The sequence below is a fragment of the Kwoniella mangroviensis genome, assembly GCF_000507465.2.
Source record: "Kwoniella mangroviensis CBS 8507 chromosome 1 map unlocalized Ctg02, whole genome shotgun sequence".
NCBI lineage: Eukaryota > Fungi > Basidiomycota > Tremellomycetes > Tremellales > Cryptococcaceae > Kwoniella > Kwoniella mangrovensis.
In genome coordinates, this window is record NW_027062534.1 from 1,023,564 (window position 1) to 1,037,152 (window position 13,589).

Genomic DNA, 13,589 nt, shown 5'->3' on the forward strand with positions numbered 1-13,589 from the left:
CTTCTCAGATTGAAATCGAAAATAGTCAGTAACGACTACATACAATATAGCAAACCTTCGAGTCAGACTGGGATCAAGGTTCATCAGGCTTTCGGGATGACCGTCAGTACATATCACTGAAGGTCTGTGTTCAAAGTCATCCGGGGGTAGCACCAATTTCAACTATGCTGATCCTTTTGACCGCTCCACTGTACTTATACTCCCAAAAACCCGGTCGAGCATCTGGTGCAGGAATGACTCCCTTCAGATGCACGATCCAATTGCTTCCCTGGCCCTCTCTAGTGAGTACGAAAGAGGCCAGGGTTCGATATGGTAATCGCATCATCAATACATTGCCTTGGGCCCGATGGGATGGTTGACTAGGACAATAGGATCCTGTCGAGATAGGCTTTAGGGGAGCAAGTCGTTGGTGGGTCACCCATTTGGCTATACCTACCTTTTTTTACAGATGCATTTTTGGCATACCGCGCTCCAAAAGAAGAGATTGCGGATGGATATACGGCGATCAGCAATGCGAGTATCAGCCCTGACGGTTCCTGTGGAATTGAAGAATCAAAACTATGTAACCGGGACAAGAAGACCGGAATGTCGGTTCAGCATGAGATCAGACATGAGTGACCCTTACAGGGCCAAGTATTTGGTGACGATCAGGGTAGTCGTTTCTAGGCGAGCGAAAATCTTGTTTTTGAACTTCAGAATAACCCCACGAGGTCTATCAGTAGTACATTTCAAACGCGGATTGGCGTTGTCACGTTTGCTAGGCGGACATCTGGTCAAGTGTTATCGTTGAAAGTCCTGAACACAATAGGATCACCGTATACCTACCCAATAGGTAACTGATCAATTTGTTGGTAAACCGAATATCTTTCGGAGTTGTGGCGTAACATCAGTTATTCACTGTTTGTTCTTCGACTCTTTTCGTCTCATCTTGTTTGCTTCTGAGCTCTGTTTTTTCTCGTAGAACATCACGCTTGCCGAAGAAAGAGGTATATATATCGATGTATTGGGCTGTTAGAACTGAATCTTTTTATATCAATTCCTTCCTTCTGCACAACATTCATATCCCATCACTCTCACTATTCTTCTCACGCTCACATTGATTCCCAACACGCGATGTTGAAATCCTCACTCATTGCTTTGGTGACTCTACTTGGACCATCTAGCGTCCAAGCTCAAAGTAGTACCGTTTCCGCTACCAACGGGGACGTCTAACAATGTTCCGAGCAACCTGCTGTTGTCCCAGCGTTCTCGGATGCTTGTGAGGCGAATCCTATACCCGCTGAATAAACCCGTCTTGTCTTCCTTCGACTGACTCTGCCTTGTGGGGTCTCATTAGGTCCCAAATACCTCACTAGCAACACAGGCGTTCAATGGCCTTTGTATATCGCAGAAGTTTCCGGTTCTTATAGCCAAGCACCAAGTAGCGATGGTAGTCAAACCAACGCCGATGAACTCTATGTGGTCTGTAGTGAGCTAAAGTCTTATTTTCAAGTTTGAAATATGACATGTAAAATGTTAGACTAACGACAATCGGTCTGTGCTGCAGATTGGCAAGATCCATCCAATTCAGGCAACTACTTTGGATGTAGATACGATGGTGCAGCCAGTGTAAGTAACACATCTCTCCCTGGCAAAATCCCATTTCGAAAAGACGATAGGATATCAACTGATGGTATTGTTTCATATCGCATTATTGACTATAGACCGGCTCGAAATTTTCCAGCGGTCGTCTATGGAACGGGGGAGGGACATACTCATCTCAAAGTTGCCCTACAATAGATTCTGATAAGCCCAGACCTAGTCCCGGGGTAAGTTATAGGAAAAGGGATGTACAAGGTAAGTTGATACATACTGCACTGCACAATAGATGATGGATGAAACATCACGTACTAATGTATCCTGTTCGTTGTGGTCATTTCTTAGCGAGCCAATTCGTGTGTCCAACCCAGCAAGTCGATGCGGAAGACCCTGTTTTCCTCACGTACTTCGATGCTATGGTTCGAGTAAGCAGCGAAACGACATCTTGCTAGTAGGTCTTGCTCTACTCCATCTCATGAATTAATTTTAACGTATTTCATGGTGGGTTTCATGCACTAATAGATTCTCCTATTTCGCTTCTCCTTGCTTAGCTTCGTGGACACTGATAATGCCAATAGTGTTGGATGTTCATATCAAACTGTAAGTGACCACTTCAGTCACTCATGGCTCTCGTATGGATCTACTTGGGGCTGAGCGAGAAATGTTTTGGCTGATTAATCATTGGATGAAGATCATTGATAGGATGGTACCCTTCAATACGCCAATGAGGCATGTCCTACTCAACTATGTCAAGCTGCGCAGCCATACACTAGACGAAGACGAGGACTCCCTCAACCTGCCTATACGAGACAAACTTCGAGACAGCAAATTGTTGCCAGACGAAAGAAGATCGCCCAACGAGAATCTGCTCGGGCATGATTTCGCTCGTGAAGTACCGAAATATATCCACAAAGGGACGCTCGACTCGGTAACTTATATGTTGGCCTCCTGAAATTGTCGAACAAGAACATTGGAATTTGTCGACTTGAAGCATAACACAGGAGGAACAGATTGTTCGCGCATCACAATTTTCCCCCTCATTCACACTCTCTAGCATTTTGGGTTTTTCTACAAATTGAAGTTTGGGCTATTATGGACTTTTTATCATCTCTGATACACATGCATCATTCTCATGAAGCTGCCTGCTTCGCTAAGAGACACTGTTGAAAACACCATAGAAAGCCATTCTGTTGATGTAGGAACTATAGGTAATACAACTAGAAAAAAGATGTCTCGACCGCTGTACGTCAATGAGATTATGATCGCCGAGCATCAAGTCTCTTCGATGAATCGTTTCACTGCAGGTTAATCGAGACATTCGAAACAGTCAGTCGACAGACCTCTTGGATCAAACCGTCAACCCATACTCAAACTTACAATCACTTTCTAGCCATTTTCTGTGATTCTTCTTTCCATTCTGCTCGCCTTCAGCATCCTCTAACCCTTTCATTAGATGCGTGATCAGATCGAAATGACCCACATCCTTGTATGGCCTGAAGGCAGTGGGTACACCCAGACCGTATAGTAGCTCGGATAACCAGTGTGACGAGCTCAGAGGGACCAAATGATCTTGAGCTCTGCGCAGCACGAGGTTGCCAAATATCAGTTCAATCACGGTAATAGATACGAAATTCGATTTCAAGGCCAGGCATGAAGACCAGTCAACTCACCCGTGAATGATCAACAATTTCTCAGGCAATCTATCCACCTCCAAAATCCTTTTACTGGCAAATAACAAGTGACCTAAAGAATGCCGCATACAAGCAGTCTGGCTAGGACCGTGACTGCGTCTGAGTGGTGAGATATGTTCGAGGTGGATGGACGACTCGTATCGTATTTGTCGAATGACATCGGACACGGGTGACAGTCTGTCATACAAAACGCATCAACATCAGCGAACAACGCATGTAGTGATGTCTGACAGAATGACATGGTAATGAAACACACAAAATGGTCCCTTTTATCCTGGGTATCTTTATTTCTTCCCCATATATTTTCAGCTTTCTCAGTCCATTGGGTAACTCATCTTCAATTTCATCGTACAGACCCCGCCACGTACTTATATCGTTAAGATCCAGCGTGACTTGCTGACCTTTTAGAGGTTCCAGGTATCCATGTCTTGCATCGCGTGAACGGATGATGCCTTCCTGGCACAGGGTGAAGAATCCCAAGTGTCCGCCTAGACCATGACCCATCAGGTAGATCGAGGAGGGTGATCCGCCATATAAGCTAATATGCGCAATTTGCAATATATCAATACATAACATACATACATGCTAGAGGAATGACTGTTCACTAACTGGATTTTGCTCTCAACCCATGAGAAAACATGTCGAACATCTGTCACCATCTCTTCAACGCCACCTGATGGGTATGTCGTGATATCGGGTATGATGGTAACTGGAAACATCGCACCATCAGCCTCGCTCTGTCCTATATGGTATTCATCATCATGCAAGTTCTTTACTCCGATAGAACAGAATACCATACCTTAATTTGATGGAAAGGAGGTGACATCGACTCACGATAACCCATCCCACACAACTTAGCTCCCAAAAGACAGAACCATTCTTTTGTAGGACTAAATCCAATCATCCCTACATCATATATGAAGACCACGACTTTTGACCTCCTGGGTCGGACGACACGGTCGAAGCTGAGTGAAGACTTGATGTCGAAGCTGGAGAAGCTGTTGCAGTCGTTCCAACCGGACTTGAAGGTGTTGACGTTCGAGAGATATAGTGCTTGTTGTGGAAAGGAGTAGATGAAGATGGATCGGGTGTGAGTCGCTGTGAAGCTTCGGCGAGGATACCTGAGGAAGGAAAGTCGGAGATAGAGTAAGAGGAGTGATGTGCAGGGGAGTCAATATCTGGGGCTCGTTGAGGGCTGTGTGTGGCAGACGCAGGAGAGGAACGTCTGTTGTTATCCGTGAAACAGGTCAGGTAAGTGGACTGACGGGCAACATTTGAAACTTGAATCCAGTAGTAACTACACTGACTCCTCAGAGAGCAATATCAAGCCGGGCGCTGATCTTCCATCCTGGCATGTTCTGTGAAGGTCTTTTTTGGGGAAATAGATGTCCAGATAACCCGTCGTCCCGTCCTTCCTTTTGTTGTATGGTATGTTGAACCTATTACCATCCAACAGATATCAGCAAGTCCCATTGATTTGGTTTTGCACATCGCTTACTCTGCGAATTCACGGAAGATGCCTTCTTTGCCTCTGTTCTTCACGTGAGTGGATGAAGCAGGATGCTCCACTGAGAAATCATCTTCTGCCAATCCCCCTCGTTGTGGTCTCGCTGTCCGTGAGGCTCTAAAAGCCTCCGGTTCTTCGTCTTGGTAGTCTACCTGTCTCTTGAGGTTCTCCCAGATTATCCATCTTCCAATGGCCCATAGATATCTCGGTAAGATATCTATCACAGTAGAGATACATCTGAGGACTTGAAGAGTTATCGATAAATTCCGTACTGTACATCGTTTCATCGCGATATAGAAGGTTAAATCAGTTCATTTCATATGATTTGGGGGTTGAACTATCACTTACCTGGATTCAATGGCACGAACACCCCGTTGACGTGATTCGGAGTATTCTCCTGTGCCCATAGAAGGTAAGTTAAGGATGGTATGGCATATATAAGCACGATAAGGGACAAAACGAAAGCTGGTAAAGCTATTATGCCGATGAACGGAACTACAGTAGAAGGTATATAAGCTACGATATCGGCTGTTCGTGATGAGTAGGAGCATAGCCTACCGAATACAAGTGGCAGCCAAAACAAGCATGAGCTAAAAGAGTGTCCAATCAATGACAGACATATACAGCTTGAGATGAGTATGGTCAATCGGGATGATTTGATTTTCCCTCTACGTGTGTTGTTATCTGTATGGATATCTCGTAAGGATGGTATAGATAAGGGATTTAAATTGTCCGAGGTGTTCATCTTGGATTTGCCTCGCAATCTCGAAGGTGTTTGCAATCGAGCTCGACATCGATGCGAAATATACATGTGAAGGACAGTGAGAATGGAATGAGGTGGATGCGATGAGCTGATGTGACATCCTCAAACAAGGTTTACTTTTTGCACACGCACAGAGACAAACATTCCACGCACTGTTCTCAGCTTGTCGTCATACCGGACCATGTCAGTACATGAATCATGACATATGCATACGATACAACCAGAATCGAAATGTTATACACACAACAACATTTATACACGTTCAAATGCAAATGAGAATGAATGCGAGATACATACCCGATGAGAAGGAGTGAAAATGAGGGTGGAATGGTATCATCAATCCAATTCAGCCAATGATCCATCTTCTTGGATTAACCTCAAAAACTGGATCATATGTCAAACATCAGCGAATCATCTTTTATGATGAATATTGCTTTGCTCACACTAGATTGTAAAGTCCTGAATTCTCCAAAAGTCTGTATACCCCTTACATATGGCATCCTCGTCAAATCCAACACAGCCGATCCACGTCTTTGTGTGGGTTTATCACCAATCGCTGATTTTTTACCCGGTACGTGAATTGCACATTTACTGATTGTGTAGGAACCCCACTACTTAGCTCCTATGTCTCTACGTATGTATCTAAAGCAGATACAGTAGAGGAAGATCACCGAACTCACTCTTCAGGTAAGTGATATAAATTCAATAAGTGATTTTTGAGAATTACCGCCAAAGAAGTGATAATACTCGATTCAACCAATGTATCAATCTTGATTGTATTCTCTTGATCATTATCACCAATACGGATTGTTTTTCCTCCGACGGGTTCATTGAGCTGGTGAGGTTGGATTTGAGTTAAGTTTATTTTTTCCATTGTCGATATCAAATTTGTACAGGTTGATATGATCTTTTGTAAAGATACTATGATCGTCATTGGTTCTTCTTGTAGTTTATATTCGAAAGTTGCCAAGTTCTCCGCAAGGTAGAGTACGAAATTTGCATCCTAGATGTGAAGTCAGTTTAGATCCTCTTTCCCGCCTTCTACTAATGCCTTTCACTGAAGAAGCGGACGATGCAAATTTTAGCGCAGACTTACTAAATCCCCTATCAAATCCCTATCAAACCCTCTGCTCAAAGCTTTCAAAAAATCAATTTTCCAAACTCTCTTCTCACTTAAGAGGTTATACCAATTCTGCAATAACGCTACTCCATTTCTATGACCCGAAGGTTCAGATGTCAAACCTCTTTGATAGGTGTAGGATGCTTTGGCTGATTCCATATACAACACGGTGACCAGAGAAGCATGTTTTTGATGCAAGACTTGATGGAGACTTGATGCTCGTTCAGAGATCTGAGGGTCAGAGGAGGTTTCGAGTGTTACCAGGATTGGGACGGTCTAAGAGTAAACAAGTGATCATTAGTTACGCTTCGTGCCAACAATGACATTTAAATTAAGAAAGTGATAGCTCACATGAACTGGTGAATACAATCCTTGGTTTACCACAAAACCCAATACGTCCAAAGCTGCATTCTGAGTGACCGGATCCTGGGACCTGGCACACTCAAATATCTGTTCGATGTTATTCTGTACTATCGTAGTCGAATGACTGGAAACACGTGCCATTAATCAGCTTTGTTATGATCAAAGAGAGGATTGGGCGAGAATGATCTCACTCTGAGTCCTGTAATTCCTTTGCATCCCCACGCAACATCTCGAAGCCCAATTCCTTCTTACCCTTATCTCCCTTTTTCCCTTTCGTACCACTATCAGCGCCTTTATCGGTTCTCCTCTCGACTTCCGAAGCAAGGAACTCGTGGATCACACCCAAGAGCTGAGCACGATTATCTTCGTTCTGCGATTTGAAAGTGTCCGACATCCATTCGGAGGTTTCTTCTCTTTGGAGCAAAAAGGGATAAGAGCGAAATAAGGATCCTATACAGATGGTAGCCGCTGATTGGTATGAAGGGAGTTTAGCGAAATCGAGATAGACCTCGTATAGGTAGACTGATGTAGGCGAGGAAGTGATTTTACGCAGTTCAAGGTCGACCACTATATAAGTTTAGGATCATCAGCTGTGCGATCGAAACAAGCATAATTCAATCACATACTGTCATCCTCTAGAGCAACATTATCAAGATTACACCCTTCAGCGATCAAAGCCGTAATATACAACATCATTGATGCAGCTTGACTCGGTGCAGTGGTCGTACCAGTACTAAGAAATTGACTTCGAATGGGTCGGATTTTAGCTACAAACAGTGAACAGTAAGCTGTAAGTAGCAAATCCAAACTATCGCACTAGCCGTCACTTAGGGAGGCATGACCTACCCTCACAAGCCCTCAAAACATTGATCAACCTCGTCCAATCTCTCGTCAAAAAATTGATGACTGCACAGAAACATCCGATGGTCTCTCTGAGAGCCTGAAATCCTCCAGCAGGTTTCGATATCATAGGCATAAGCTTCTTTGTCAGATCCGATGCGAAGGTCGATGCTGTTCTTGGCATTTGAGGTATACATTTACTGAATATCTTCAGAAGAAGTTCGTTGGTAGCTTGATCATCGGACTGATCAGATTTTGACGTAGCCCCTTGTTAGCTTTGATATCCTTCTAAAGGGAAAGATACGGCTCACATTTGCAGGAGGTCGAAGATACGATAATAGCACGCCAGCCTTCTGAGTATCGATCTGACCAGGATCACTAGTACATAACAACCATATTGCCCGTACATGTGAGAGAGAATCAAAGTCCGATTGTTCAGTCGCGTCAATAAGGCGAGTGATGAGAGAATCGATAGTTTGGGCGAACCGATCTTTGTGGTTTGTGGAATCGCATTCATTCGATACCTGATAGAAATGATTTCAGGATCAGTCGGGCCATTTGCGAAGTCAATAGCAGCAGACGTACCCCGTCCATAGCTCGTTCCAGTAATCCATTACTACCTCTGAAATCTCCCAGGATATCAACCAATAATCCAGCTGCATCTTCTCCAGAAGTATACAGTAATTCGGTCAATGTTTTCACAGCCAGATCCTATCGCAACATATGAGCTGTGCAATCGCAAAACTGATATGAATTGGCCAACACACTTTAACACCCTCATCTTGATCATCCGTGAGATCGATGATTTTACAGCAAATATCGATTTTGATATCCCTTATTTCCATATTGGGGGAAATGCCTTTCAGAAGTTTGATGACTCGCTTTCTTACACCCGAACTGGAGTCCTGTGTATACCATTTATGTCAGCTAGTTTACGCCAGGGAGCACGAACATTTAACTGACCAAAGCTCGTTGAGCAATATGAGGATAATATTCAGCCGCCAGTTTCGGCTTCTGCACGATGTATTTCCCTACTAATTCTACCGCTGCATCACGCACCGCAGGTGAAGGGTCGGAGAGTCGATCTTCCAGTGCTTGACGTATCTGGGGCTGTATTCATTTGTGTGAGCTTATTCCGCACGATAATACCGAATAGACTTACAAGTCCGAGTACTTCTGGATCCACCACGATGACCGATCCAACGCCTCTCAAAGCTTTAGAACGAAGTGCTACGACAGGATTATCCAACACACCCAAAAGAGCAATCAAGATAGGATCAACCGCATTCTGTAATTGTCTACCTCGAGAAATAGCGATGGATGCTGAAGTAGCGATCTCGGCTTGTCGTGGATCACTGATAACTCCTCAGTCAGACCCGATGTCCCTTTTCAGGACAAAGCGGACAGACTCACTGTACCTCGAACAAGCCTTCATCTCCCATCCAAATATTCCTAAGAGTATTCTTAAGAGTTGTGATAATATTCTGTAGACGTTGACTAGTCTCCTGAGCTTCTTCATCTTTCTCTGAGGTCAACTTCTCTACTACAGATGTTGATTTCTTGATAGCATTTTGAAGCTCTTGGGCCCAAACTATACACGCCATATCCCGGGATGACTGATATGCAGTATCGGCATGTCAGTTATTGAGTATTGGGTAGAGATAGACAACGCACATTCAGGGACCCGTCTTCTCTAGCAGCGGAAGACAAGAAAGTCATGATAGCTTTCTGAGCTTCGATCAGCTTTTGTAAACCTGCCATATCAACATTGGCAATGACCTGCTCAAACTATCTCGTTAGCGAAGCCGTTACGGTGGTTGAGCGGAAGAAACCCACTTCATCCAGAGTAGCTATCTTCCCTTCACCATTCATCTCCAGTCCGAGCCCTTTCAATCTAGCAGCGATATCACCGAGATAATCCAGTGCGATGCCTTTGGCAGCTGTGGCCTCTGGACCAGTCTTCTGATCTTCCAAGGAGACAATCAGGATCCGGGAGAAGACAGTAAGGTAAAGGGTAGAAGCTGGCCATTCAGGTCGATAAAGGACAAGCATCAAGTCCTTCAAAAAAAGATCAAGGATAGCTTTATACTCTGTATCATGGGATGTCTTCGTGGCTTTGGTTGAGGTGGACCTGGATATCGAGATCAGCATGAAAACTCGCTCAATTTGTCTGTGTGGTAGTACCTGGCTTACTTCTGCACGAGATATCCAGCAACGATCCTAGCTGATCTTAAAGCACTTTCAATAGTATCCACACAAATCCTTGATTCCTGCGGTACAGGATAGGTATAAGCGAAGATATTTCAAATTCATGTTGTCTTTGGCTTACCTCTTCCGGAACATCCACCTTCTTATCGCTCATACCCATCATCTCAGCTTCAGCAGCGGACGAATGTAATTTTCTGATTCTGTCAATCGTACCGTGTGCGGAAGCTTGGATAAGCTGAAGTAAGAGTGCCGAGACAGTATGTATGGATTTTCCGTTCGCAAGTCTATAGTACAGATCAGCTATTATGCGGTGCAGGAATACAACTCTCCTAGCCCACTACGTACTCGAACTTATTCTGAACATGGTTCTGTTCTGGTATTCTGACCAATGAGCTCAGGATTTCTTCTACGATCCACTGTCTTTGATCTTCATATCGAGCGAAAGCCTATAATCATCTGCTATTAGCAAAGATCTCGAAACGGCAATTTTTGTAGCGCACCCCTCTGAGACAGCCTAAAGCCTCCATTTTCAGCCCTTTCATTACTCCACCTCCCTCTTTCCCCATTCCATCTTTCTTGCCTCTCTTCATGACCGGCTCATTGATGAACAATGGTCCAATTGCCAGATATACAATTTGGATGACCAATGAGTCTGAAAAAGCCAATTGAGGTCTACCGATCATGGAAGTGAGACGAGGGATGGATGAGATGATTGATGTCGCGATGGCGGAGAAGGAAGGATGAGCGAAGTATGGTGAGAGAGCTTTCGATTTGCCCTTTTTCAGAGACATAGTTTCTGCTTGTACGATATGAGCAAGGTAATTTGATGATATCTCTGTGATGGTTTTAGCCGTAGTAAGCGACATCTCATCGTATGTGAGTATAAGATGAAGCCACGACTCACTCTCGCCAGCTAAGCCTTCGACAATGGGGAATATGACCTTCTCCATCTGCTCTTTGATTATGCTTATGCTGATGGTAAGAAGATCTTCAGAGTACATCTATACGTTGTACACTTTCATGAGCTTCTCAACTTGGTATGCAGTAACCGAGAAAAGGGGCTCACCTGTTTAGATAATCCTTCGGAGTCCAGTAGGATCAAAACACATTCAGCAGCTGCCACTCCATCTCTCACTCTGTCTGATGTACGTTCATGCTTCTGCAAAGCATCTTCACTTAGAGTGAATTCTTGATCATCGTCATTGTCGTCCGGATTAACCGGTTCTTTCTTCTTCTTACTCGAGGTTTTCTTCTTTCCCTCCCCTGAAGCTTGAGCGGAAGCAGAAACAGCAGGTTTCCTATCTTCAGGAAAAACAGCGAGACTCTCCATATCCCTCATACTTCTGTCCAACAACCTTAAAATACTTCCCATCATTTCATTGTCCCACTGACCTACACCTCCGTCTTGAGCACCGGAGGGTTGTCTCTTACGTGCAGATTGCACTCTGATAACGTACGATGACACTTTTCGTATTGTTCCAAAAGACAACAGTGGTGAACTGCCATCTCTAGATGTAGTTGCGAAATATCGACTACCTGCTAGATCACCTGGTTTGGGATTGGCAGGGAATGTATCGGATTCTTCGAAGATATCTTCAAGCAAATTGATCAATTTCTGCCAGAAAGCTGAACAACAGAGAAAATGATCAGCGGCACATTCATAATGGGAATCGATTTCAGGCAGTGAGCTGATAGTGGAGATGAACATACTTCTCATATCTCTCTCACCTGTCCTACCGCTACCTCTAGGTAAAACCGCCGCATTCATTGGTGGACTTTTGTATCTACCATTTTGGTGATTATCCATATTCCAATCACCATCTTTATCTTCTCCCCAATCCAAATCATCCTCCTCATCTTCCTCCGCATCGTTACTCTCTGACGCTTGATCTTCTTTATTGACCTTCTTCCTTGTGTGGATGACAACTTGTACGACTTTCCCATGCGACTTGGCTCTTGGGGTTTCTTCGCTGCTACTACTTCTTCGATCATTCACGGATAAGGATGATATCTCCATATCGGGTGTTTGTTTCCTACCGAATATCGAAGGTGACATATCCCTACTACTACTCCTATCTGTATATCCATTGTTGTTATTCCTCGATTTCTTAGTTGGCGATGGACCCAGAGGATCAGGAGAAGATGCCGGACTGGAATGCACTATCCTCTCATGAGTCGGTGTGGAAGCTACAGATGAAGGTGGATTGGGGGATCTCATATCGGTCATAGAGGCTGATGACCTTCGAGGGGAGGTACGTCTTTGTATAGACATTCCGACTTGAGCCTGAGTTTGTTGGGACGATGCAGCTATCGTAAGTTGATTAGGGGTTGACCGCCTAGGAGAGGCACGTCTTTCCTTTGATGGCCCAGCTTGCAGGGGCATTGAGGTGATAGGGACAGGTTGAGGAGCTACAATAGGTTGCGATCGGGAAGAAGAGGAAGCAGATGGTGTTTGAATGTGTGGTTCCGTATTTCTGGCTAAAGTGTTGTTAACGAAATTGTTGAGATAGTCCTGAGGACTGTTCTGAAAGGCTGGAGGTTGACGTTGAGGAGAGACAGGAGAGTGACCCCTAGTCGAAGTAGGTGTGTGCAATTGGCCGTTCGAGATAGGCTGAGAAGAGTAAGTCGGTAGGAAGGAATATGGCAGTGGGAGTGTTCGTGAAGCTGGACCTTCTGCGCCGTAAGCGTTGGCAGAAGTTGGAGTGGGTGGTTGACTGTGTGACTGAGGTGTATGAGGGGGTGGTCTGATGTAAGTCCTATCAGTACTCAAGAGTTGTTTAGCTAGTAAGGAAAAGAGAGGACGAGATACTGACTGTCGTGAATACCTGTGGCCAGTGCTATTACTCATGAGTTCTCTCAGTCTAGCTTCGGCAGCCTGTCGCATCGCCCAATCTTCGACTGTAGTGGGATTATCCAATCGACTGAGGATATCGCTATACTGCGGGTACAGGTCTGATGAGCTGGGAGTTGGTGGGTAAGTGGTTGTGTGAGGTGATAGGTGCTGAGCGACTAGAAGATGAAGAGAAGGGTCAGCGGTAGTACTCGGGTTGGAAAAGAAGAATCATTACCTCTTGCAGTTGGTGCATATGTCATGAACGGGTACACTGATAACAAGTTTGAGGGATCATTGTAAGTTGCTTGAGATTGAGGTTGGGAGTGAGGTTGACTTTGTGATGATGATGTTGATGGTGGTGGATGATCGTTTGAAGTTGACTGCTGGGTATACCCATAGGGATAAGTAGGATGGTGTGACATGGTGACTAGTCGCTAGCCACTATCCTGTTCTCACTCCTCCTTGTTATATGTATCTATACCCCATAGTCATCTCAGTAATGTTCATCTCTTTCATCCTTCCTTTGGATCCAATATAAATCACGTCCACCTCAAGTCCACTCACCCCCTCCTCCTTCGGAACGTACGTCAACCGGTCAAGACACGTGTTTATTTACGTAAGAGCGAGATCGACCAAACTTTTTCACCCTCACACTCACTCGCCTTGTCCTGTCGTGAAGAGAAAAA

General features: G+C 44.5%; 4 protein-coding genes across 4 annotated transcripts; 1 reads left to right on the plus strand and 3 right to left on the minus strand.

The window, feature by feature from the left end:
• Positions 1 to 1,113: 1,113 nt before the first annotated feature.
• On the plus strand, positions 1,114 to 2,457 carry I203_105483 (uncharacterized protein; the record flags this gene model as incomplete). Its single annotated transcript, XM_065517789.1, has 6 exons — positions 1,114 to 1,177; positions 1,337 to 1,468; positions 1,547 to 1,608; positions 1,704 to 1,836; positions 1,924 to 2,003; positions 2,281 to 2,457. 6 exons carry the CDS (start codon positions 1,114 to 1,116, stop codon positions 2,455 to 2,457), a joined length of 648 nt encoding a protein of 215 aa, XP_065373093.1.
• A 393-nt stretch (positions 2,458 to 2,850) lies between these two features.
• On the minus strand, positions 2,851 to 4,113 carry I203_105484 (uncharacterized protein; the record flags this gene model as incomplete). Its single annotated transcript, XM_019144641.2, has 6 exons — positions 2,851 to 2,876; positions 2,956 to 3,155; positions 3,249 to 3,446; positions 3,526 to 3,807; positions 3,879 to 3,978; positions 4,104 to 4,113. 6 exons carry the CDS (start codon positions 4,111 to 4,113, stop codon positions 2,851 to 2,853), a joined length of 816 nt encoding a protein of 271 aa, XP_019005976.2.
• Positions 4,114 to 4,175: 62 nt separating this feature from the next.
• Positions 4,176 to 5,521, minus strand: I203_105485 (uncharacterized protein; the record flags this gene model as incomplete). The annotated part of the gene is made up of 5 exons (XM_065517790.1): positions 4,176 to 4,494; positions 4,577 to 4,708; positions 4,768 to 5,047; positions 5,125 to 5,271; positions 5,335 to 5,521. 5 exons carry the CDS (start codon positions 5,519 to 5,521, stop codon positions 4,176 to 4,178), a joined length of 1,065 nt encoding a protein of 354 aa, XP_065373094.1.
• Positions 5,522 to 5,875: 354 nt separating this feature from the next.
• On the minus strand, positions 5,876 to 13,325 carry I203_105486 (uncharacterized protein; the record flags this gene model as incomplete). The annotated part of the gene is made up of 25 exons (XM_019144643.1): positions 5,876 to 5,923; positions 5,983 to 6,130; positions 6,220 to 6,542; positions 6,636 to 6,935; positions 7,011 to 7,146; positions 7,214 to 7,589; positions 7,649 to 7,789; positions 7,869 to 8,106; positions 8,174 to 8,386; positions 8,448 to 8,573; positions 8,630 to 8,767; positions 8,826 to 8,972; positions 9,025 to 9,217; positions 9,276 to 9,478; positions 9,537 to 9,641; positions 9,699 to 9,993; positions 10,056 to 10,132; positions 10,192 to 10,354; positions 10,416 to 10,516; positions 10,571 to 10,905; positions 10,975 to 11,071; positions 11,137 to 11,696; positions 11,781 to 12,814; positions 12,884 to 13,079; positions 13,139 to 13,325. The coding sequence occupies 25 exons, from the start codon at positions 13,323 to 13,325 to the stop codon at positions 5,876 to 5,878; spliced, it is 5,880 nt and encodes a 1,959-aa protein (XP_019005978.1).
• Between the last annotated feature and the right edge of the window lie 264 nt (positions 13,326 to 13,589).